This window comes from Mustelus asterias, chromosome 3 (genome assembly GCF_964213995.1).
Source record: "Mustelus asterias chromosome 3, sMusAst1.hap1.1, whole genome shotgun sequence".
NCBI lineage: Eukaryota > Metazoa > Chordata > Chondrichthyes > Carcharhiniformes > Triakidae > Mustelus > Mustelus asterias.
This window is the reverse complement of record NC_135803.1, coordinates 9,123,599-9,145,934: the sequence shown is the minus strand read 5'-3', so window position 1 is coordinate 9,145,934 and position 22,336 is coordinate 9,123,599. Positions and strand designations below refer to the sequence as shown.

Below are 22,336 nucleotides of genomic sequence, written 5' to 3'. Positions count from 1 at the left end.
AGATGGGTGAGATCCTAAATGAATATTTCTCATCAGTATTTACTGTTGAGAAAAGCATGGATGTTAGGGAAGTTGGGGAAATAAATATTGATGTCTTGAGGAGTGTACATATTTCAGAGAAGGAGGTGCTGGAAGTCTTAAAGCGCATCAAGGTAGATAAATTGGAGAGACCTGATGAGGTATATCCCAGGATGTTGTGGGAGGCTAGGGAGGAAATTGTACGTCCCCTAGCCGAGATGTTTGAATCATCGATAGTCACGGGTGAGGTGCCTGAAGATTGGAGAGTGGCAAATGTTGTGCCTTTGTTTAAAAAGGGCTGCAGGGAAAAGCCTGGGAACTACAGGCCAGTGAGCCTCACATCTGTGGTGGGTAAATTGTTGGAAGGTATTTTGAGAGACAGGATCTACAGGCATTTAAAGATGCAAGTACTGATTAGGGACAGTCAGCATGGTTTTGTGAGCCGACAATCATGTCTCACAAATTTAATTGAGTTTTCTGAAGGGGTAACCAAGAAGGTAGATGAGGACAGTGCAGTTGATGTTGTCTACATAGACTTTAGCAAGGCCTTTACAAGGTACTGCATAGTAGGTTGTTGCATAAAGTTAAATCTCATGGGATCCAGGGTGAGGTATCTAAATGGATACAAAATTGGCTTCTTGACAGAAGCCAGAGGGTGGTTGTAGAGAGTTGTTTTACAAACTGGAGGCCTGTGACCACCGGTGTGCTTCAGGGATCAGTGCTGGGTCCACTGCTATTTGTCATTTATATTAATGATTTGGATGAGAATATAGAGGGTATGGTTAGTAAGTTTGCAGGTGACACCAAGCTTGGTGGCATGGTGGACAGTGAGGAAGGTTATCTCCAATTGCAGTGGGATCTTGATCAATTGGGCCAGTGGGCTGACGAATGGCGGATGGAGTTTAATTTAGTCAAATGCGAGGTGATGCATTTTGGTAGATTGAACCAGGCAGGACTTACTCAGTTAATGGTAGGGCATTGGGGAGAGTTACAGAACAAAGAGACCTAGGGGTACATGTTCATAGTTCCTTTAAAGTGGAGTCACATGTGAACAGAGTGGTGAAGAAGGCATTCGGCATGCTTGGTTTCATCGGTCACAACATTGAATACAGGAGTTGGGACGTCTTGTTAAAGTTGTACAAAACATTGTTAAGGCCACACTTGGAATACTGTGTGCAATTGGATGCTGTTGCGGGGGGGGGGGGGGTGGGGGGGACGACGACTTAGCAAGGGTAAGCCATGGTGTACAGGTCACTGGCTCATAGTCTGTCCTTGTTGCTCAGAAGGGAAGGCGGGAGAGGAGTAGAAGATTAGTCATTGGGGACTCCATAGTTAAAGGGACGGATAGGAGATTCTCCGGTTGGTGTGTTGCCTCCCAGGAGCCAGAGTCCATGATGTCTCGGATCGTATTTTCGAAATCCTTAAAGGGGAGGGAGACCAGCCCCAAGTTGTGGTTCACATAGGCACTCAAGACATAGGTAGGAAAAGGGATGGGGATGTAAGGCAGAAATTCAGGGAACAACACAACAACAAAGAACAATACAGCACAGGAACAGGCCCTTCGGCCCTCCAAGCCCGTGCCGCTCCCTGGTCCAAACTAGACCATTCTTTTGTATCCCTCCATTCCCACTCCGTTCATATGGCTGTCTAGATAAGTCTTAAACATTCCCAGTGTGTCCACCTCCACCACCTTGCCTGGCAGTGCATTCCAGGGCCCACCACCCTCTGTGTAAAATATGTCCTTCTGATGTCTGTGTTAAACCTCCCCCTCTTCACCTTGAAACTATGACCCCTCGTGAACGTCACCACCGACCTGGGGAAAAGCTTCCCACCGTTCACCCTATCTATGCCTTTCATAATTTTATACACCTCTATTAAGTCTCCCCTCATCCTCCGTCTTTCCAGGGAGAACAACCCCAGTTTACCCAATCTCTCCTCATAACTGAGCCCCTCCATACCAGGCAACATCATGGTAAACCTCCTCTGTACTCTCTCCAAAGCCTCCAAGTCCTTCTGGTAGTGTGGAGACCAGAATTGGACGCAGTATTCCAAATGCGGCGGAACCAACGTTCTGTACATCTGCAACATCAGACCCCAACTTTTATGCTTTATGCCCCGTCCTATAAAGGCAAGCATGCCATATGCCTTCTTCACCACCATCTCCACCTGTGACGTCACCTTCAAAGATCAGTGGACTTGCACACCCAGGTCCCTCTGCATACCTACACCCTTTATGGTTCTGCCATTTATCGTTTAGCTCCTCCCTACATTATTTCTACCAAAATGCATCACTTCGCATTTATCAGGATTGAACTCCATCTGCCATTTCTTTGCCCAAATTTCCAGCCTATCTATATCCTTCTGTAGCTTCTGACAATGCTCCTCATTATCTGCAAGTCCTGCCAATTTTGTGTCGTCCGCAAACTTACTGATCACCCCAGTTACACCTTCTTCCAGATTGTTTATATAAATCACAAACAGCAGAGGTCCCAATACAGAGCCCTCCGGAACACCACTAGTCACAGGCCTCCAGCCAGAAAAAGACCCTTCCACTACCACCCTCTGTCTTCTGTGACCAAGCCAGTTCTCCACCCATCCACCCACCTCCCCCTTTATCCCATGAGATCCAACCTTTTTCACCAGCCTACCATGAGGGACTTTGTCAAACGCTTTACTAAAGTCCATATAGACGACATCCACGGCCCTTCTCTCGTCAACCATTCTGGTCACTTCTTCAAAAATCTCCACCAGGTTAGTGAGGCATCAGGCCTCTCACAAAACCAAGGGAGTTAGGGTGGAAGCTTAGGGCTAGAACAAACAAAGTTGTTATCTCTAGTTTGTTACCCGTGCCACGTGATAGTGAGGAGAGGAATAGGGAGAGAGAGCAGTTGAACACGTGGTTACAGGGATGGTGCAGGAGGGAGGGTTTCAGATACCTGGACAATTGGCGCTCTTTCTGGGGTAGGTGGGACCTCTACAAACAGGATGGTCGGCACCTGAACCAGAGGGGTACTGATATCTTGGGGGGGAAATTTGCTAATGCTCTTCGGGAGGGTTTAAACTAATTCAGCAGGGGGGTGGGTACCTGAATTGTAGCTCCAATGTACAGGAGGTTGAGAGTAGTGAGGTCATGGATGAGGTTTCAGGGTCGCAGGAGTGTACTGGCAGGCAGGAAGGTGGTTTGAAGTGTGTATACTTCAACACCAGGAGCATCCGGAATAAGGTGGGTGAGCTTGCAGCATGGGTTGGTACCTGGGATTTCGATGTTGTGGCCATCTCAGAGACATGGATAGAGCAGGGACAGGAATGGTTGTTGCAGGTTCCAGGGTTTAGATGTTTCAGTAAGTGCAGGGAAGGTGGTAAAAGAGGGGGAGGTGTGGCATTGTTAGTCAAGGACAGTATTACAGTGGCAGAAAGGACATTTGATGAGGACTCGTCTACTGAGGTAGTTTTGGCTGAGGTTAGAAACAGGAAAGGAGGTCACCCTGTTGGGAGTTTTTTATAGACCTCCGAAAAGTTCCAGAGATGTAGAGGAAAGGATTGCAAAGATGATTCCGGATAGGAGCGAAAGTAACAGGGTAGTTGTTATGGGGGACTTTAACTTTACAAATATTGACTGGAAAAGCGATAGTTCGAGTACTTTAGAGGGGTCAGATTTTGTCCAATGTGTGCAGGAAGGCTTCCTGACACAGTATGTAGATATATCAACAAAAGGCGAGGCCAAATTGGATTTGGTACTGGGTAATGAACCAGGCCAGGTGTTAGATTTGGAGGTAGGTGAGCACTTTGGTGATAGTGACCACAATTCGATTACGTTTATCTTAGCAATGGAAAGGGATAGGTATATTCCGAAGGGGAAGAGATATAGCTGAGGGAAAGAAAATTCTGATGCGATCAGGCGAGATTGAGGTGGCATAGGTTGGGAAAGGAAACTGCAGGGGATGGGCACAATTGTAATGTGGAGCTTGTTCAAGGAACAGCTACTACACGTCCTCGATAAATATGTACCTGTCAGGCAGGGAGGAAGCAGTCGTGTGAGGGAACCGTGGTTTACTAAAGAGGTTGAATCTCTTGTGAAGAGGAAGAAGGAGACTTATGTTAAGATGAGATGTGAAGGCTCAGTTAGGGCTCTTGAGAGTTACAAGTTAGCCAGGAAGGACCTAAAGAAAGAGTTAAGAAGAGCCAGGAGGGGACATTGGTCTTTGGCAGGTAGGATCAAGGAAAACCCTAAAGCTTTCTATAGGTATGTCAGGAGTAAAAGAATGACTAGGGTAAGATTAGGGCCAGTCAAGGACAGTAGTGGGAAGTTGTGCGTGGAATCTGAAGAGATAGGGGAGGCACTAAATGAATATTTTTCATCGGTATTCACACAGGAGAGGGACAGTGTTGTCGAGGGGAATACTGAGATGCAGGCTATTGGACTGGACGGGATTGAGGTTCATAAGGAGGAGGTGTTAGCAATTCTGGAAAGGGTAAAAATAGATAAGTCCCCTGGGCCAGATGGGATTTGTCCTAGGATTCTCTGGGAGGCTAGAAAGGAGATTGCAGAGCCTTTGGCTTTGATCTTTGTGTCGTCATTGTCTACAGGAACTTTGCCAGAAGACTGGAGGATAGCAAATGTTGTCCCCTTGTTCAAGAAGGGGAGTAGGGACAACCCCGGTAATTATAGACCGGGGACCCTTACTTCTGTTGTGGGCAAAGTTTTGGAAAGGATTATAAGAGATAGGATTTATAATCATCTAGAAAGGAATAATTTGATTAGGGATAGTCAGCACGGTTTTGTGAAGGGTAGGTTGTGCCTCACAAAGCTTATTGAGTTCTTTGAGAAGGTGACCAAAGAGGTGGATGAGGGTAAAGCGGTTGATGTGGTGTATATGGATTTCAGCAAAGCGTTTGATAAGGTTCCCCATGGTAAGCTTTTGCATAAAATATGGACACATGGGAATGAGGGTGATTTAGTGGTTTGGACCAGGAATTGGCTAGCTGTAAGAAAACAGAGGGTGGTGGTTGATGGGAAATATTCATCCTGGAGTTCAGTTACTAGTGGTGTACCGCAAGGATCTGTTTTGGGGCCACTGCTGTTTGTCATTTTTATAAATGACCTGGATGAGGGTGTGGAAGGATGGATTAGTAAATTTGCGGATGACACTAAAGTCGGTGGAATTGTAGACAGTGCGGAGGGAAGTGGCAGGTTACAGAGGGACATAGATAAGCTGCAGAGCTGGGCTGAGAGGTGGCAAATGGAGTTTAATGTGGAAAAGTGTGAGGTGATTCACTTTGGAAGGAGTAACAGGAATACAGAATACTGGGCTAATGGTAAGATACTTGGTAGTGTGGATGAACAGAGGGATCTGGGTGTCCATGTGCATCGATCCCTGAAAGTTGGCACCCAGGTTGATAGGATTGTTAAGAAGGCATACGATGTGTTAGCTTTTATTGGTAGAGGGATTGAGTTTCAGAGCCATGAGGTCATGCTGCAACCTTTACAAAACTCTGGTGCGGCGGCACTTGGAGTATTGCGTACAGTTCTGGTCGCTGCGTTATAGGAAAGATGTGGAAGCGTTGGAAAGAGTGCAGAGGAGATTTACCAGGATGTTGCCTGGTATGGTGGGAAGGTCGTATGAGGAAAGGCTGAGGGACTTGAGGTTGTTTTCGTTAGAGAGAAGGTTAAGAGGTGACTTAATAGAGGCATACAAGATGATCAGAGGATTAGATAGGGTGGACAGTGAGAGCCTTTTTCCTCGGATGATGATGGCTAATACGAGGGGACAGAGCTTTAAATTGAGGGGTGAGAGATATAGGACAGATGTTAGAGATAGGTTCTTTACTCAGAGAGCAGTAAGGGCGTGGAATGCCTTGCCTGCAGCAGTAGTGGACTCGTCAACATTAAGGGCATTCAAATGGTTATTGGATAAAGATATGGATGATATTGGAATCGTGTAGATTAGAGGGGCTTTAGATTGGTTTCACTGGTTGGCGCAACATCGAGGGCCGAAGGGCCTGTACTGTACTGTAATGTTCTATGTTCTATGTTCTAATTCTGGTCACGCTATTATAGAAAGGATATTATTAAACTAGAAAGAGTGCAGAAAAGATTTACTAGGATGCTACTGGGACTTGATGGATTGAGTTATAAGGAGAAGCTGAATAGACTGGGACATTTTTCTCTGGAGCGTAGGAGGCTGAGGGGTGATCTTGTAGAGGTCTATAAAATAATGAGGGGCATTGACAAGGTAGATAGTCAATATCTTTTCCCAAATGTAGAGGAGTCTAAAACTAGTGGGCATAGGTTTAAGGTGAGAGGGGAGAGATACAAAAGTGTCCAGAGGGGCAGTTTTTTCACACAGAGGGTGGTGAGTGTCTGTAACAAGGTACCAGAGGTAGTAGTAGAGGCGGGTACAATTTTATCTTTTAAAAATTGTTACATAGGTACGATGGGTATAGAGGGATATGGGCCAAATGCGGGCAATTGGGATTAGTTTAGGATTTTAAAAAAGAAAGGGCGGCATGGACAAGTTGGGCCGAAGGGCCTGTTTCCATGCTGTAAACCTCTATGACTCGATAATGTATCCCGGCAGGAAGCAACATATTTCCCGCAATCGGTGATTCGTATGGGATAAAGTGAGCAACCAAAAACAACAACAGCAAACTTCTTTTGACTTTTGTTAATTATTTAAACATCCTAAATGGTATCTTTTGTGAGAATTGCTTTAATTGATTAGTAAAATAAAACGACACAGCAACTCAATGTTTTATGAGTCCGCGACCCTTACCGACGTAATGGCTGTAAAAATAAACACTGCATGTACTTCCTTTGCTGATATTGCAAGGAGCTTTGCACAGGATACCTGAACAATCTTCTCTCAATGCTAACTATGTTTGTTCTTCAGTTTTGATTCGAGGGCGTTTCGCCTTGTGCAGACAATGATTTTTTCAATAGAGGAAATAAACAAGAACCAGACACTCCTCCCGAACATCACATTGGGCTACAGGATTCACGATGACTGCGCATCCCCCAAGATTGCAACAGAAATCGCTCTGGCCCTGGTTAATGGGCAGGAAGAAACGTTTGCGGGTCATAACTGCAAGAGGGCACTTAACATCCCAGGCATTGTTGGTGGCGATGGTTCCTCAGAGTCTATAGCAGTGGCAAGAACAATCAGTCCTTTTAAAATACCAATGGTGAGATTCAGCTACATTACTCAGCCATTACCATATATCTGAACAAAACAATAAATTGCTGGATATATATTAAGTGGATATTTAGGTGACAGCCTAATGGAGTGGTGGCACTCTGCTCTGAGTGGGTAGTTTGAGGTTTCAAGTTCGCAGAATCTAGACTGGCAGTTCAGACGGGGCGAGGGAAATGATGCACATCTAGAAGTGTCATCTTTTAGATAATATGTTAAAAAAATCTATTCTCTTTGAAGTGGATCTAATGAAAGCCGGGGCACTATTGGTAGAAGGACACCACGGTTGCGTTTTGGCCAAATTTGTCATTCAATTGACATCAACAAATAAAGTAAATTATCTGGTCATTGCGAGTTTGGGAGACTTTGCTGGGCCAATTTTAAAGTTTATTTATTAGTGTCACAAGTAAGGTTTGCATTAACACTGCAATGAATTTACTGTGAAAATCCCCCAGTCGCCACACTCTGGCGCCTGTTTGCGTACACTGAGGGAGTACTTGGCATGGCCAATGCACCCTAACCAGCATGTCTTTTGGTCTGTGGCAGAAAGCCGGAGCACTCGGAGGAAACCCACGCAGACAAGGGGAGAACGTGCAGATTCAACACAGACAGTGACCCAAGCTGGGAATCGAACCCAAGTTCCCTGACACTGTGAGGTAGCAGTGCTAACCACTGTGTCACAAATTGGTTCCCAGTTCGTTTATTTTAAACAGTGACGATCATGGATATGGGAGGAGTGGAGAAAAATAGATTAGCGCGCGTTTAGTGGTAGTTATTGTCGTGCAGACTGGATGGGCCGAAGGGCCTTTTTACTCTGTATGACTCTATGCCTCTGTGACTATGAAACAATTAACTGGCTGTAAAGTGCATTGGATTTTCCCTTGAAGGGTGATAGAGAGGGATGCAAGTTCAGTCTTCTGTTATTCCCGTTTCTTTATGTCACTTCCTTCAGGTTAACGAAGGGAAACTTGTTCTGTCACTAAATCTCGCAATTGGGTCCTGATTGAGCAAGCGCCATTAATCACGGCACTAATCTTGAATATGAGCACATGTTTGCAATTTACATGAGGCATGTATTTATAATTGATCAATAACTATTATTCGTGATCCTAATAATTCGAATATTGGAAAGTGCGGAAGTTGCTTATTTAAAGCTCACACCAGTGATGTTTCATTTGTTTACATGTATGTTTGATTGCAGGTTAGTTACTTTTCCACGTGCGGTTGTCTCAGTAATAGAAAGGAATATCCGACATTTTATAGAACAATACCAAGTGATTATCATCAGTCCAGGGCTTTGGTGCAACTTGTGAAGAAGTTTGGGTGGACTTGGATTGGAACCATTAGCAGCAGCAATGACTATGGCAACTCGGGAATGAAAGCCTTTATAGAAGCTGCCGTGAATTTGGGCATTTGCATTGCCTTCTCCGAATCGTTTTACAGAACCGATCCCGCAGAAAAGATTTCGAAAATCGTGCAGGTGATAAAAGCTTCTTCCACAAAAGTCGTGGTGGCTTTTGCCGGATCGGGGGACATGCGCGTATTATTTCACGAGATTTTAAGGCAAGATCTCACTGGAATACAGTGGATTGGAAGCGAAGCTTGGATTACCACAGATATTATTGCCCCAGATAAAAGTCCAAGGTTTCTGACCGGGGCAATCGGGACTACTGTGCGTGTGGTAGAAGTTCCAGGACTGCAGGACTTCCTGCTCAGGCTCCACCTTTCTATGTTTCCTGGTGACAGTTTAGTAAGGGAGTTTTGGGAAGTGACCTTCAGATGCTCCCCAACTTTAGGTAACACTACACAGCATGCGGCTTCTTCTTCCGGACTCCCTCAATGCACCGGAAATGAATCTTTGTTTGAAGTACATGACGTCTATACTGACCAAACCCTGGACGGCAGTTCCTACAATGTATATAAAGCAGTTTATACTTTCGCACACGCACTTCATAGAATGTTTTCCTGTGAAACTGGCAAAGGGCCATTCAAAAATAATACATGTGCACATGTTTCAAACTTCCAATCGTGGCAGGTAGGGAATATATTTGAACATTGTTCTGAAGAAAGTGTGCAGAACCGAAACGTTAACCTTGTTTCTCTCTCCACAGATGCTACCCGGCCTGCTGAGTATTCCCAGCATTCCTCTTTTAATTTCAGGTGTCGAGCATCTGCAGTATTTTGTTTATGTAGGAGGCAATATTTCTTACTAAATTTCAGTAGTGAAATATTAGCCGTTCAAAGTAAACAATGAATCGATAAAGCCTTGTTATACACAGTATTGTTACAGCACAGAAGGCCATTCAGCCCATCGTGTCTGCACCAACTCTCCAAAAATGAGCATCATGACTTACTACCATTTTCCTGCCCTTTCCCCGTACCCTGCACATTGTTTCTATTCAAGTAATCATCTAATGCTGCATGCTTCCAGTGAACCTGCCTCCACCACACTTCCAGGCAGTGCACTCCAGACCCAAGGCACTCGCTGTTTATTCTCACATCATATTTGCTTATTTTGCAAATCACTAAATCTGTGCCCTCTCATTCTTCATCCTATTATTAGCAGGAACAGCTTCTCCCATCTACTCTGTTCTGCCCCCTCATAATTTTTAACTAACCTCCTCCTCGACTTCTCTCCAAGGACAACAGTCCCAACCTCGCCAAACTATCCTCAGAATTGAAGTCCCTCATCCCTGGAACAATTCTTGTAAACCTCTTTTGCACTCTCTCCAATGCGCTCACAGTGGTGCCCAGAACTCAAGTTCTGCATAACTTGGTCGTTTTGGAAACATTGCTCAAACGGTGTCATCTTAAATTTTAATGACCATCTTTACATCTGTTAAGTGCCTAACAAAATCTGTCCTGTTGTTTTCTAAAGCTTCTGCATTACATAAACTCCCTACATTTCACAACGACAATTGGCGAGAAGGTGTATTTTGATGATAACGGCAATCCGGCTGCCGCATATGACTTTGTAAACTGGCAAAAGAATGCAACTGGCGGCATTGAAGTTAAGATAGTTGGACATTATGATGGGTCTGCACCTCCGGGGGAGGAACTGGTTTTGAATCCGAAGCATATTATCTGGAGTGGTGATAGCCAGGAGGTACGTCTGCCAATTCGAAATGACTGTAGGATTACTGCATGTTATTGTTATTAATGCAGAATTATTGTACTCGTCAACATAATCCCAGCGGAGTAATTACTAAAATCAGGTAGCATCTACTGGAAATAAACTGGATTTAAACAACTGCGTAGATTTACGTCATTGGGTTATTGTCACTAGAGCCAGGGTAATGCTCTGGGGACCCGGGTTCGAAACCCATCATGGCAGATGGTGTAATTTGAATTCAGTCAAAATTTGGCCCATTGGGTCTCCAGCGACAACATTCCCACCTAGGCCCTATCCCCATATATTTACCCTGCTAATCCCTCTAACCTACGCATCCCGGGACACTAAGGGGCAATTTAGCATGGGAAATGCACCTAACCCGCACATCTTTGGACTGTGGGTGTAAACTCCACTCAGATAGTGACCCAAGCCGGGTCCATGGAGCTGTGCGGCAGCAGTGCTAACCAGTGTGCCACCGTGCTGCCTACAAAGCATTGTTTGACAAAATCCGACAGTGGATACTTGAAATATTACGAATCGTGATGTTAAAGATGAATTTGTAACATGGTGGAAAGCGGGGTTGAAGAATAAAAAAGAACAAAGAGCCAGAACAATCCAGAAGGAAAATGCTGCCAATGCTTGGAATCTGAAATTAAACCAGAAAGTGCTGGAAAAGCCCAGCAGAGCTGACAACATTTGTGGACGGCGAAACCGGGTTTCAGGTATCGACTTTTCCTCAAAAACTGTTTTGACCAACTGTAATGGGAGCAACAGTAGTCTTCCGTATTTATTTCCTTTATCCTATGTAGCATTTTATCACTGTGGTAAACCACTGTTAGCTTATTGCCTGTGTGTGTCACATGCCTGGACACGTCCCTGCGGGCCCTGCCCAGGACTCCTCCCGGTCCAGGTATAAAGGTGACTGCTCCCCATCCCCTGCCTCAGTCTGGACCAGTTCATCGGCATGGGTGTGCTCCAAGTCTTTTGCTAATAAAAGCCTATTTGTTCTTGCATACAAACTAGTATTTGCTTGATTGATGGTGCATCAATCACAAAACCCCCCTCGCATGCAGACAAACAATTCATTCATCCGACGTCCACAGGCTAGTTCAAGGAAATGTAAACTTCATGGTTAATGTTTAACACAGTTGAGACATTCTATGGACAATGCTGCATCCTCGGAATGTTGAAATTCGATAAGCCTCTTCGTTGCCAGTCCTGCAGATTGCAGCAGAATGTTACCCCCAGGAATCAGAGGAAAGGCGAGACATCGTTTCCGAGGCAGATATTTCTCGGTGAATTTGGTTTATGCGTTTGCTCTCATTTAGATTTTATAAATTGGGGCATATTCAGCCGACCCAGAAAAACACGAACTCCGTTCGCAACCTTTGTGGGGAAAACTTACATAACTGTTTCAAATCACTTACAAATGCATTATTTTCGGCAAGCTTGTTTTAAAATGTCGCAATCCTTTTACCTTGCTTATTTTAGACAACGACAGAAAAATCGCAATCGTTCAATGAATTTTTGGTGACGCATTCATTTCTGCCAAATTATTTTCCTATTTTACGTGATGTATCTCGCACCTTCTACATTATTAATAAAGTAAGACAGCACTTTGTCAATAAAACATAGTACGTGAACGACCCTTAAAATGAACTGAACTTAAATTTTAGGAACAGTAGAACAAAGGAAATAGGAGCAAGGGTAGGCCATTCGGTCCCTCGAGTCTATTCCGCCATTCAAGAAAATCATGGTTCATCTCCTATCTCAAAACCATTTTCTTGCACCCCCTATCCCTTGATATCTTTAATATCCAATATTCCATCTATGTCTGTCTTCAAAATAGTCAATAACTCAGCATCTGCGGTAAAGAATTCCAAAGATTCACCACCCTCTGAGTGAAGAAATTCCTCCTCATCTCAGTCCTAAATCGATCAGAGGCAGACATTCAATCAGAGGTTGTCTCCCCTGGTTTTAGACCCCCCTAACCAGAGGAAACATCCTTCCTGCAGCTAGCCTGTGGAGCCTTTAAGAATTGTGTATGCTTCAATGCGATCATCTCTCATTTTTCTCAACTGTCGACAGACACTATTGACCCAGTCTCCTCAATCCCTCCTCAAAAGGCAATCCCTCCATCCCGAGAATCAATCTGGCAAACCGTCATTGCGCTCCCTCCATAGCAAGCATATCCTTCTTGAGGGAATGAGAGCAATACTCTAGGTGTGGTCTCACCAAGACTCAATACAATTGCAGCAAGACACTTTTGCTCCTGCACTCAAATCCTCCGGCAATGATGATAGAGAAGCCTCTTTGAATGCTCCTCACAACTTGCATTACCCCTAGTTTGTTTCATCATCAACTTGATGATAAAGTTTCAATTTTACCGATGGGGACCTAGATATTGAGTGTAAGGATGCAATCACATGTATCTCTCAATATCACATGGTAGATAATCTGTTGTTTCCTTCCTTGAAGATTCCCCGTGCATTGTGCTCCGAAAGTTGTTCCCCTGGAACAAGAAAAAAGGCGAGAAAAGGGCAACCAATTTGTTGCTTTGACTGCACTGACTGTGCGGATGGGGAGATCAGTAACATTGCAGGTCAGTCGAAATACGGATATTATTTTATTGAGTTTTGCCTAAGCGTCTTCAGAGATATCAAAACATGAACTTCTTAATTAATTGGTCCTTTCTTTTTAGACTCCACAGACTGCATCAAATGTCACCTCATGTACTGGTCCAATGACCGGAAAGATCAATGCGTTCCAAAGGAAATAGAGTATCTGGCTTTTAGAGAAATCCTGGGAATTGTCCTGGTGATGTTCGCATTGATTGGAGTGTGCATGGCTATAAATATAGCTGCTATTTTCTTCAGATACCGCGAAACACCTCTAGTCAAAGCGAACAATTCCGAGCTGAGTTTCCTCCTTCTTTTAGCATTGATTTGCTGTTTTTTATGCTCAATTACATTCATTGGCGAGCCGTCTGATTGGTCCTGTATGCTACGACACACGACGTTCGGTGTTACATTCGTCCTTTGTATCTCCTGCGTTTTAGTTAAAACCATCCTTGTGCTGATGGCATTTAACGCCACCCATCCCAGCAGCAACAGGATGAAGTGGTTCGGTCAAAAACAGCAGCGTCTAAGTGTTTTCTTCCTAACATTCATTCAGGGTTTAATATGTGCCCTTTGGTTAACCATCTCACCGCCATTCCCCACCAGGAACACAAGTCATTACAGGGAAATTATTATTTTAGAATGCGACGCGGGCTCTTCTGCAGCCTTCTATTCTGTATCAGGTTATATCGCCTTGTTATCCTGCTTGTGTTTTGTCTTGGCATTTCTCGCCCGGAAGCTGCCAAATAATTTCAACGAGGCTAAATGTCTAACATTTAGCATGCTGATCTTTTGCGCGGTTTGGATAACTTTTATTCCGGCTTACACGAGTTCTCCTGGGAAGTACACCGTGGCGGTAGAAGTGTTTGCGATTCTGGCCTCCAGCTTCGGTCTGCTACTTTGCATTTATGTCCCGAAATGTTATATTATCATGATCACTCCTGAAAAAAATACAAAAAAGTATCTAATGAGTAAAGCGATTGAAAAGCAACTTTAAAAATCGATATAAAAATGTTGGCGCGCATTTCGCTGGCAGGTTTTCCATTTCGTAAACTGTCTGCAGTAATTAGCTCAAATCCTACAGATCGGTTCATTTATTAAGCTCAATTTTACTCTTATTTAAGTTTATTTTAATATTCCTTTACTGTATTTTGCGGGAAGTATCACATGCACTCTATGGAATTAAGATTTAACGCATAATTATTAAACATATCATGCACAAAATTAATTTGTGGTTCCTTAATTCAACTCTGCATTAATCTATTCCACTTCTAAGCATTTGACATGATCGCATGGTTACATGGCACTGCGTCTCAAGCGCGCAAGATCTGAAGTTCAGTACTTTGCGGAGAGTAAACGTTAGTCTTTGCTGTAGTGAATTTTAAATCGAACTTCACCGCCCCGGTCTAGAGAGGCTAAAATAATTGAGGTTTAAATGATGATGCTTGATTATTTAATTCTGATTTCATATCTGTATTCATTCACACATGTGAGAGGGATATTTCAGAGAGCAGATAATGTGAAGAGTCGCTTGAATAATTGAAAACACTTAACTTTTAGACTTGAACTTAAAATAAATCTTCCTTTCCCAAATCCTAGAGCCCGTTGTACTCCATCGTCCAAAGTTAAAATTGCCCTCATGCGTCTGTACAGATTTCTGTGCTTGATTTGGGCTCGTGCACACAAACTAGGAATTGCTGTTGGCAACAATACTGCAAATTATTATCAACGCATTGGCGTGTCATATCTCTGTCTCTGGCTCAAGTTATCCAGTTTGTTTGAAACATTTAGCTCTTCCGTTAAAATTGCGGAAGATCACTTTCATATCAAGGCGCGTGACAATAATTCCTACCCTGTAATGGAATAAATAGTAACATAGAAAATATGGTCGCGATTCACTTTGTTTTTGATGTTATATTTTTGGGACTGTAATAGTAACTAATAGTAGTAGTAATAGCAATAGTAATTTGGGGGCGGCACGGTAGCACAGTGGTTAGCACTGCTGCTTCACAGCTCCAGGGACCTGGGTTCGATTCCCGGCTTGGGTCACTGTCTGCGTGGAGTTTGCACATTCTCCTCGTGTCTGCGTGGGTTTCCTCCGGGTGCTCCGGTTTCCTCCCACAGTCCAAAGATGCGTGGGTTAGGTTGATTGGCCAAGCTAAAATTGCCCTTAGTGTCCTGGGATGCGTAGGTTTCAGGGATTAGTGGGTGGATATGGGGGTAGGGCCTGGGTGGGATTGTGGTCGGTGCAGAGTTAATGGGCCGAATGGCCTCTTTCTTTGCTGTAGGGATTCTAAGATTCTAACTTCAAAGATGCAGTTTTATGAATCTACGAAGAAAACTGCCCCAAGCATCCTTTTGTATATCGTCCTTTGAATTCACTAGCACCGAGCAGCGGAAACGCAGATAGCTAGTCTTTCAACAAATGTTTGGAAGGTCTGTGCCTTGAAAAAAGGTAGTATTTAACGGTTTGATTTCTGGACTCTATGCTGCCATCAATCTACAGCTCAGAATAAATGACCTCCTTGACTATGGGTGGGGAAGAAATAGATGGGGATCAAATTTAGATGAATTCCAATCTCGGTTTCATTCGACTGAAACAAAAGAAGAGGGCCGAAGATGATTGAATAACTTTTATATTTTACAAGTGATTCGTTAGAACTTTGTCCAAGTTAGCGCTGTATTTTGAATACTGGGTTGTCGACTTGTACACTGAAGAAACAATTAGCAAAAAGCAGCTGCTGGAGATTCCTCAAGGAAGCCAAGTCATTTCCTGTGCATTTTTTGCTGAGAAATCCATGTTTGCAGGCAACATGAAAGAGGCTAAAACACTCAGGAAGGAGTTTAGGTTCAATTTTAAGAATTTCCCTCTTATAATGGACTGTAGTGGATGTGATTATGGGGGGGGACTTCAGACTCGAGTTTGGCTGGATCTGAAGATTTTATTTTCTGAGCGAGAAATCAGGAATCTTCCCGAGCAGTCTGTTTGCCAAACTTTCAGCTATTAGACAGGAAATTGTCGCCTTTGCGACTGCCTGCGGCAGGCTTTCAACAAGGTTATAACAGTTACAGTATCTCCAAATGCTGTGAGAAGACAAGACGTCCTGTAGAAACAATGAAGATGGGTGCTAGGTAGAGATTTTTAAAAAACATTGTCCCAGTTCTTGGCACTCAACAAAACTTTAGATCCTGCAGGGATCGAGGTGCTGCTTTACGGTTTTGCATTGGCTTGAACTGCGTTGAGTTGAAAGGTAAAGGGATGAATTTCGTTTGATAATATCGAAAAACATTTTAACATTTCATTTGATAGACTTCCCTTGTGAGTCTGATACAATGAAGTGCTCTGAATGTTCTTGATGAATCTCTTACAAAAATGACGTGGAAATGCCGGCGTGGGACTGGGGTGGAGATAATGTGGTATCTCACAACACCAGGATAACATCCAACAGGTTTATTTGGAATCACGAGCTTTCAGAGCGCTGCTCCTTCATCAGGTGAGTTAAGAGGATGACTAATTTAAATAGCCCCGATTTCTCCTCTTACCACCCATCCCGAAACAGTAAGGTATTTCTGATTTTGAATTTCCCCGTTATAAGCGGTGGTGCATCCCCAACCTCTCGGGTTTGGTGTGATACAATTGCTATTAACAACTTCGTAGCAAACTCGACATTGGGCAAACTCAAGAGGAGTAGTTTATTCACACGCAGTCAACACGAGACGAGGTAGCCTCAGTTTTTACTCATACATTAAAAGGGAAGAATTGAAAAAAATGGTGGCTTTACATGACAAAGGCTACTGGATAAATAATTATTGTTTCACGTGTGTCCAGAGTCCAGAAACGACGTCCAATGATCTCTTTTTTCACAGAACCGTCATAGGTACTGGGATAGGCCATTTAGCCCGCCGAGACTGCTCCGCCATTTAATACGATCACGGCTGATCGGAAACTTCAATGCCTTTTACCCACACTATCCCCATAACTATTTACGTTATTGTCAATCAGAAATCTTTAAATCTCTGCTTAAACATAGTCAATGACCGAGCTTCCACAGCCTTGTGGGGTAGTGAATTCCAAAGATTCACAACCCTCTGTGTAAAGAAAATCCCGCTTCTCTCCGTCCTAAGTGACAACCCCATTACTTTGAAGTTGTGTCCCCTGGTTCTAGACTCCCTAACCAAAGGGAACGGCTTACCTGCACCTACCCCGTGTATTCCTTTAAGTATTTTGTAGGTTTCAATGAGGTCATATTTCATTCTTTGAAACGGTGGGGTATAAGGCCCAGTCTCTTCATAGGGCAGTCTTGTCATTCCTGAAACAAATCTGGTGGACATTTGTTGCACTCCTTCCTTCCTATTTGTTCTCTCTGATGGAAGGGGACCAAAACTGCACACAGTACTCCAGGTGCAGTCTAACCAATGAAGTTATATGCAATGAAGTTCTATGCAAATGAAGCAAAACCTCGCTACCCCTGTACTCAAATCCTCTTGTGGTAAAGGCTAATATTCCATTCGCCTTCCTAATAGTTTTCTGCACCTGCATGCTAGCCTTCAGTGACTTATGGACAAGGATACCCAGGCCATTTGTACATCTACAATTTCTAATATCTTGCCATTTAAGAAATACTCTCCGCATTTGTTCCTTCTACCAAAGTGAACTACCTCACATTTTTCCACATTTTCCATAGGCCAATGTTCTTGCCCATTCACTAAGTTTGCCGAAATCATGCTGTAGTTGCTTTACAGCTTCCTCCCCACTTTGACTTGGACAAAAGATATTATTGGTCTAGATTCTTGAGATTGGTAATTTTCAACCATTAACAATTTCAAAAGAAGTGTCAGGGTCCTTTTTCCTAGCAGTTTAGTCATCCATGCAGGTTAGCCATGCCTGGCTTACGAATTGTGAATAACCTTTACATGATTCCAATAGAAATTGTACTTCTGCAGGTCACCAGATTCTTAGCGTATCTCCAAATGGAACAAAGATGCAGCTCTTTTTATTGAACTCATCACATATTTGGATTTCTTTGATTTTACTGGCCACCAACCTTACCCTTTAGGAAATGTATAAACCTGGAGTTATAGGCTGCGCTGGACTAATCTACTAAAATGCAAGTGTGAATTATATTTTGAACCACAATGGTACGAGAGAACTTCGTCATAATTGCTTCCTTCTGCGCTGTATCATTCTGTTAATATGTGATTGCATGAACAAAAAACGTTTCTATGGGAGGCTTCCCCACAGCAGAACTTGAGGGCCCATTCAACGCCTCTATTTCTAATATCCCAATCATCACTTTCTCATCCCTTGAGCAAATTTTAAGATGTAGAAATTATGTCTCGTTTTCTGCTATCCTGCTATTCAGGAAATCCCCCAATTTGTGATTTTCTAACGTGTAAAATGTTATTATTCGATGTACCACGAAATCACGCGTCTTGTGATGACTACAATAACTTGTCTCATCTTGATTAGTTAATCCATTTCTTTTGCCATGGTTTTAATTGGCCAGAATATTGAACGTATTACTTAGCATTTCTGGCATTGAGAAAATTCAGAAAGTAACGAAAGACTCTTGGGTAGGCTTTGATTGGCAGCTAAAAGGTTATCTGCATTGACGGGCTTAATTTATGCAGAGAGGGAAGAAAAGCTGGAATTGTTGCTGTTTATGCAGAGGGAAATAAGCGAAGGTTTAATAGAGATGATGAAAGCTTTTGTTTAACTTTTGAGCCAGGGCATAAGGAGAAGCGGTTTTCACTTACAAGGGGACAATAAGCAGGAGGGACAATTTCAAAGTAATTGCCAAAATAAAGAGTGAGCATGAACAAATAAATATGTAGTGATTCTGGAATGCACTACCTAAAAGGATGGTAGAAGAAGATTTAGCATACTAACCTAGGTCCATCGACCTTCAGCTGACTCATCAGTTACCTTCCCTCCAGCATAAGTCAGAACCAGGGATGATCCTTATGATTGCACAATGTTCATTTGCTATTGCTAAGGTACCGAATCATTTCTCTGCCAATTTGAAGCATGACTTGGACAATATTCAGGCTTGGGCTGATAAATGTCAGTAACATTTGTGCCACACAATTGCCAGACAACGATCACCTCCGAGAAGACAGAATCTAACCTCCTCCCCTTGACGTGCATTTATTTATTAGTCTTACATTAACACTGCAATGAAGTTACTGTTAAAATCCCCTAATCGCCACACTCCGGCACCTGTTCGCGTACACTGAGAGAGAATTTAGCATAGCCAATTCACTTAACCAGCACGTCTTTTCGGACTGTGGGAGGAAACCGGAGCACTCAGTGGAAACTCATGCAGACATGGGGAGAACGTGCAAACTCCACACAGACAGTGATCCAAGCTGGGAATCAAACCGGGTCCCTGGCACTGTGAGGTAGCAATGCTAACCACTGTGCCACCATGCTGCCCTTTTCAATGGCATTACCATCGTTGAAACCCCCAATCTCAACTTCCTAATGGTCACCATGGCCAGAAACTGAACTGGACAAGCCATCTAAATACTGTATATTCTGCAGCCCCCTGACTCTCCAGTGCCTGTCCACCATCAACAAGACACATGTGGAGAATGTGATAGAATACTTTCCACTTGCCTGGATGAGTGTAGCTCCAAAACACTCAAGAAGCTCGACATCATCTAAGGCAGAGCAGTTCTCTGCCGATTGAGAGACGGCACTCAATCCACTTACTTAAACATTCACTCTCTCCACCACCGACACACAGTGACAGCAGTATGCAGTCTATTCTTTATTAATTACTTAAAAAAAATATTTATTTATTACTTTCACAAGTAGGCTTACATTAACACTGCAATGAAGTTACTGTGAAAGTCGCTTGGTTGCCACACTTTGGCGTCTGTTCGAGTACACTGAGGGAGAATTTAGCATGGCCAATACACCTAACTAGCATGTCCTTTGGCCTGTGGGAAGAAACCAAAGCACCCGGAGGAAACCCACACAGACACAGGGAGAATGTACAAACTCCGCACAGACAGTGACCCAAGCTGGGAATCGAACCCAGGTCCCTGGTGCTGTGAGGCAGCAGTGCTAACCCTTGTGCCACCGTGCCACCTCATGCCATATTAGATGCACTGCAGCAACTCAGGGACAGGACTGGACACTCCAGGTGCCGGGATTCAGATGTTTCAGGAAGAACAGGGAGGGAGGCAAGAGAGGGGGTGGAGTGACACTGCTGATCAAGGATAGTGTCATAGCTGTAGAGAAGGTGTATGCTGTGGAGGGATTGTCCACCGAGTCTCTGTGGGTGGAAGTTCAGAGTGGGAAGGGACCGGTCACTTTGCTGGGCGTTTTCTATAGGCCGCCCAATAGTAACAGGGAGGTGGTGGAGCAGATAGGGAAACAGATCCTGGAGAGTTGCAGTAATAGCAGAGTTGTTGTGATGGGAGACTTTAATTTCCCAAACATAGATTGGAATATCCCTCGGGTAAGGGGATTGGATGGGGAAGAGTTCGTTAGCTGTGTTCAGGAGGGTTTCCTGACACAGCATGTGGACAAGCCTACAAGAGGAGAGGCTGCACTTGATCTGATACTGACCAATGAACCTGGACAGGTGTCAGATCTCTCAGTGGGAGAGCATCTTGGGGATAGCGATCATAACTCTATCTCCTTTAGGCTTGCATTGGAAAAAGAGAGGATCAGGCAAGCTAGGAAAGTGTTTATATGGAGTAAGGGGAAATAGGAAGACATTAACAGCAAGTTAGAGGAGTAAATTGGAAGGAGGTATTCTCGGGGAAATGTACTGAAGAGAGGTGGCAGTTTTTCAAGGAATGTCTGCCTAGAGTTCTACAGGTCAACGTTCCGAGCAGACAGGGAGGTGTTGGTCGGTTAAAGGAACCGTGGTGCACGAAAGCTGTGCGGGGCATAGTCGAGAAGAAAAGGAAAGCGTACAAAAGGCTCAGAGAGCTTGGCGAAGATAGGGATTTAGAAGAGTATACGGCTTGTAGGAAGGGACTAAAGAAGGAAATTAGGAGAGCCAGAAGGGGTCACGAGAAGGCCCTGGCAGGTAGGATTAAGGAGAACCCTAAGGCGTTCTATAAATATGTGAAGAGCAAAAGGATGAGACGTGATGGAATAGGGCCTATAAAAGGTGAAGGCGGGAAAGTCTGTACGGAACCAGTAGAAATGGCAGAGGTGCTCAATGAGTATTTTGCCTCGGTTTTCACAGAGGAGCAGGACCTGGGTGGATGTACTGCGGGCGTGCAGTGGACTGAAAGGATTGAGTATGTGAACTTTAAGAAAGAGGTTGTGCTGGAATCTTTGATTGGCATCAAGATAGGTAAGTCGCCGGGTCCGGATGGGATGTACCCCAGGTTACTGTGGGAGGCGAGGGAGGAGCTTGCAGAGCCTCTGGCGATGATCTTTGCGTCGTCGATGGAGATGGGAGAGGTGCCGGAGGATTGGAGGATTGCGGATGTGGTTCTTATTTTCAAGAAGGGGAATAGGGATAGCCCAGGTAATTACCGACTGGTGAGTCTAACCTCAGTGGTTGGTAAACTGATGGAGAAGATCCTGAGGGACAGGATATATGAGCATTTGGAGAGGTTTAGTATGCTCAAGAATACTCAGCATGGCTTTGTCAAGGGCAGATCGTGCCTTACGAGCCTGGTGGAGTTCTTCAAAAATGTGACTAAACACATTGACGAAGGGATGGCGGTAGATGTGGTTTATATGGATTTTAGCAAGGCGTTCAATGAGGTCCCCCATGCAAGGCTTCTAGAAAAAGTGAGAGTGCATGGGATCCAAGGGGCTGCTGCCTGGTGGATCCAGAACTGGCTTGCCCAAAGGAGGCAAGAGAGTGCGTATAGATGGGTCTTTTTCTAAATGGAGGTTGGTCACCAGTGCTGTGCCCCAGGGATCTGTTCTGGGACCCTTGCTGTTTGTCATTTTCATAAATGACCTGGATGAGGAAGTGGAGGGATGGATTGGTAAGTTTGCCGATGACACGAAGGTTGGTGGGGAGTCTGGAGGGATGTCAGAAGTTACAGAGGGACATAGATAGGATGCAAGACTGGGCGGAGAAGTGGCAGATGGACTTCAACCCAGATAAATGCATCGTGGTCCATTTTGGTAGGACAAATGGAATGAAGGAGTACAATATAAAGGGAAAGACTCTTGGTAGGGCAGAGGATCAGAAGGACCTTGGGGTCCGGGTCCATAGGACTCTAAAATCGGCCCCGCAGGTGGAGGAGGTGGTTAAGAAGGCATATGGTGTGCTGGCCTTTATCAATCGAGGGATTGAGTTTAGGAGTCCGGGGATAATGATGCAGCTATATAAGACCCTCGTCAGACCCCACTTGGAGTGCAATGCTCAGTTCTGGTCGCCTCACTATAGGAAGGATGTGGAAATTATTGA

At 44.1% G+C, this 22,336-nt stretch overlaps 1 protein-coding gene and 1 pseudogene across 1 annotated transcript; both read left to right on the top strand.

Annotated features, from left to right (window-relative positions):
* The first annotated feature begins 6,942 nt into the window (after positions 1 to 6,942).
* Positions 6,943 to 13,935, top strand: LOC144482822 (extracellular calcium-sensing receptor-like). Its single transcript, XM_078201689.1, has 5 exons — positions 6,943 to 7,200; positions 8,410 to 9,243; positions 10,087 to 10,314; positions 12,799 to 12,922; positions 13,022 to 13,935. Exons 1-5 carry the CDS (start codon positions 6,943 to 6,945, stop codon positions 13,933 to 13,935), a joined length of 2,358 nt encoding a protein of 785 aa, XP_078057815.1.
* Positions 13,936 to 15,265: 1,330 nt separating this feature from the next.
* On the top strand, positions 15,266 to 16,028 carry LOC144485359 (ERO1-like protein beta pseudogene; annotated as a pseudogene).
* Positions 16,029 to 22,336: the final 6,308 nt, after the last annotated feature.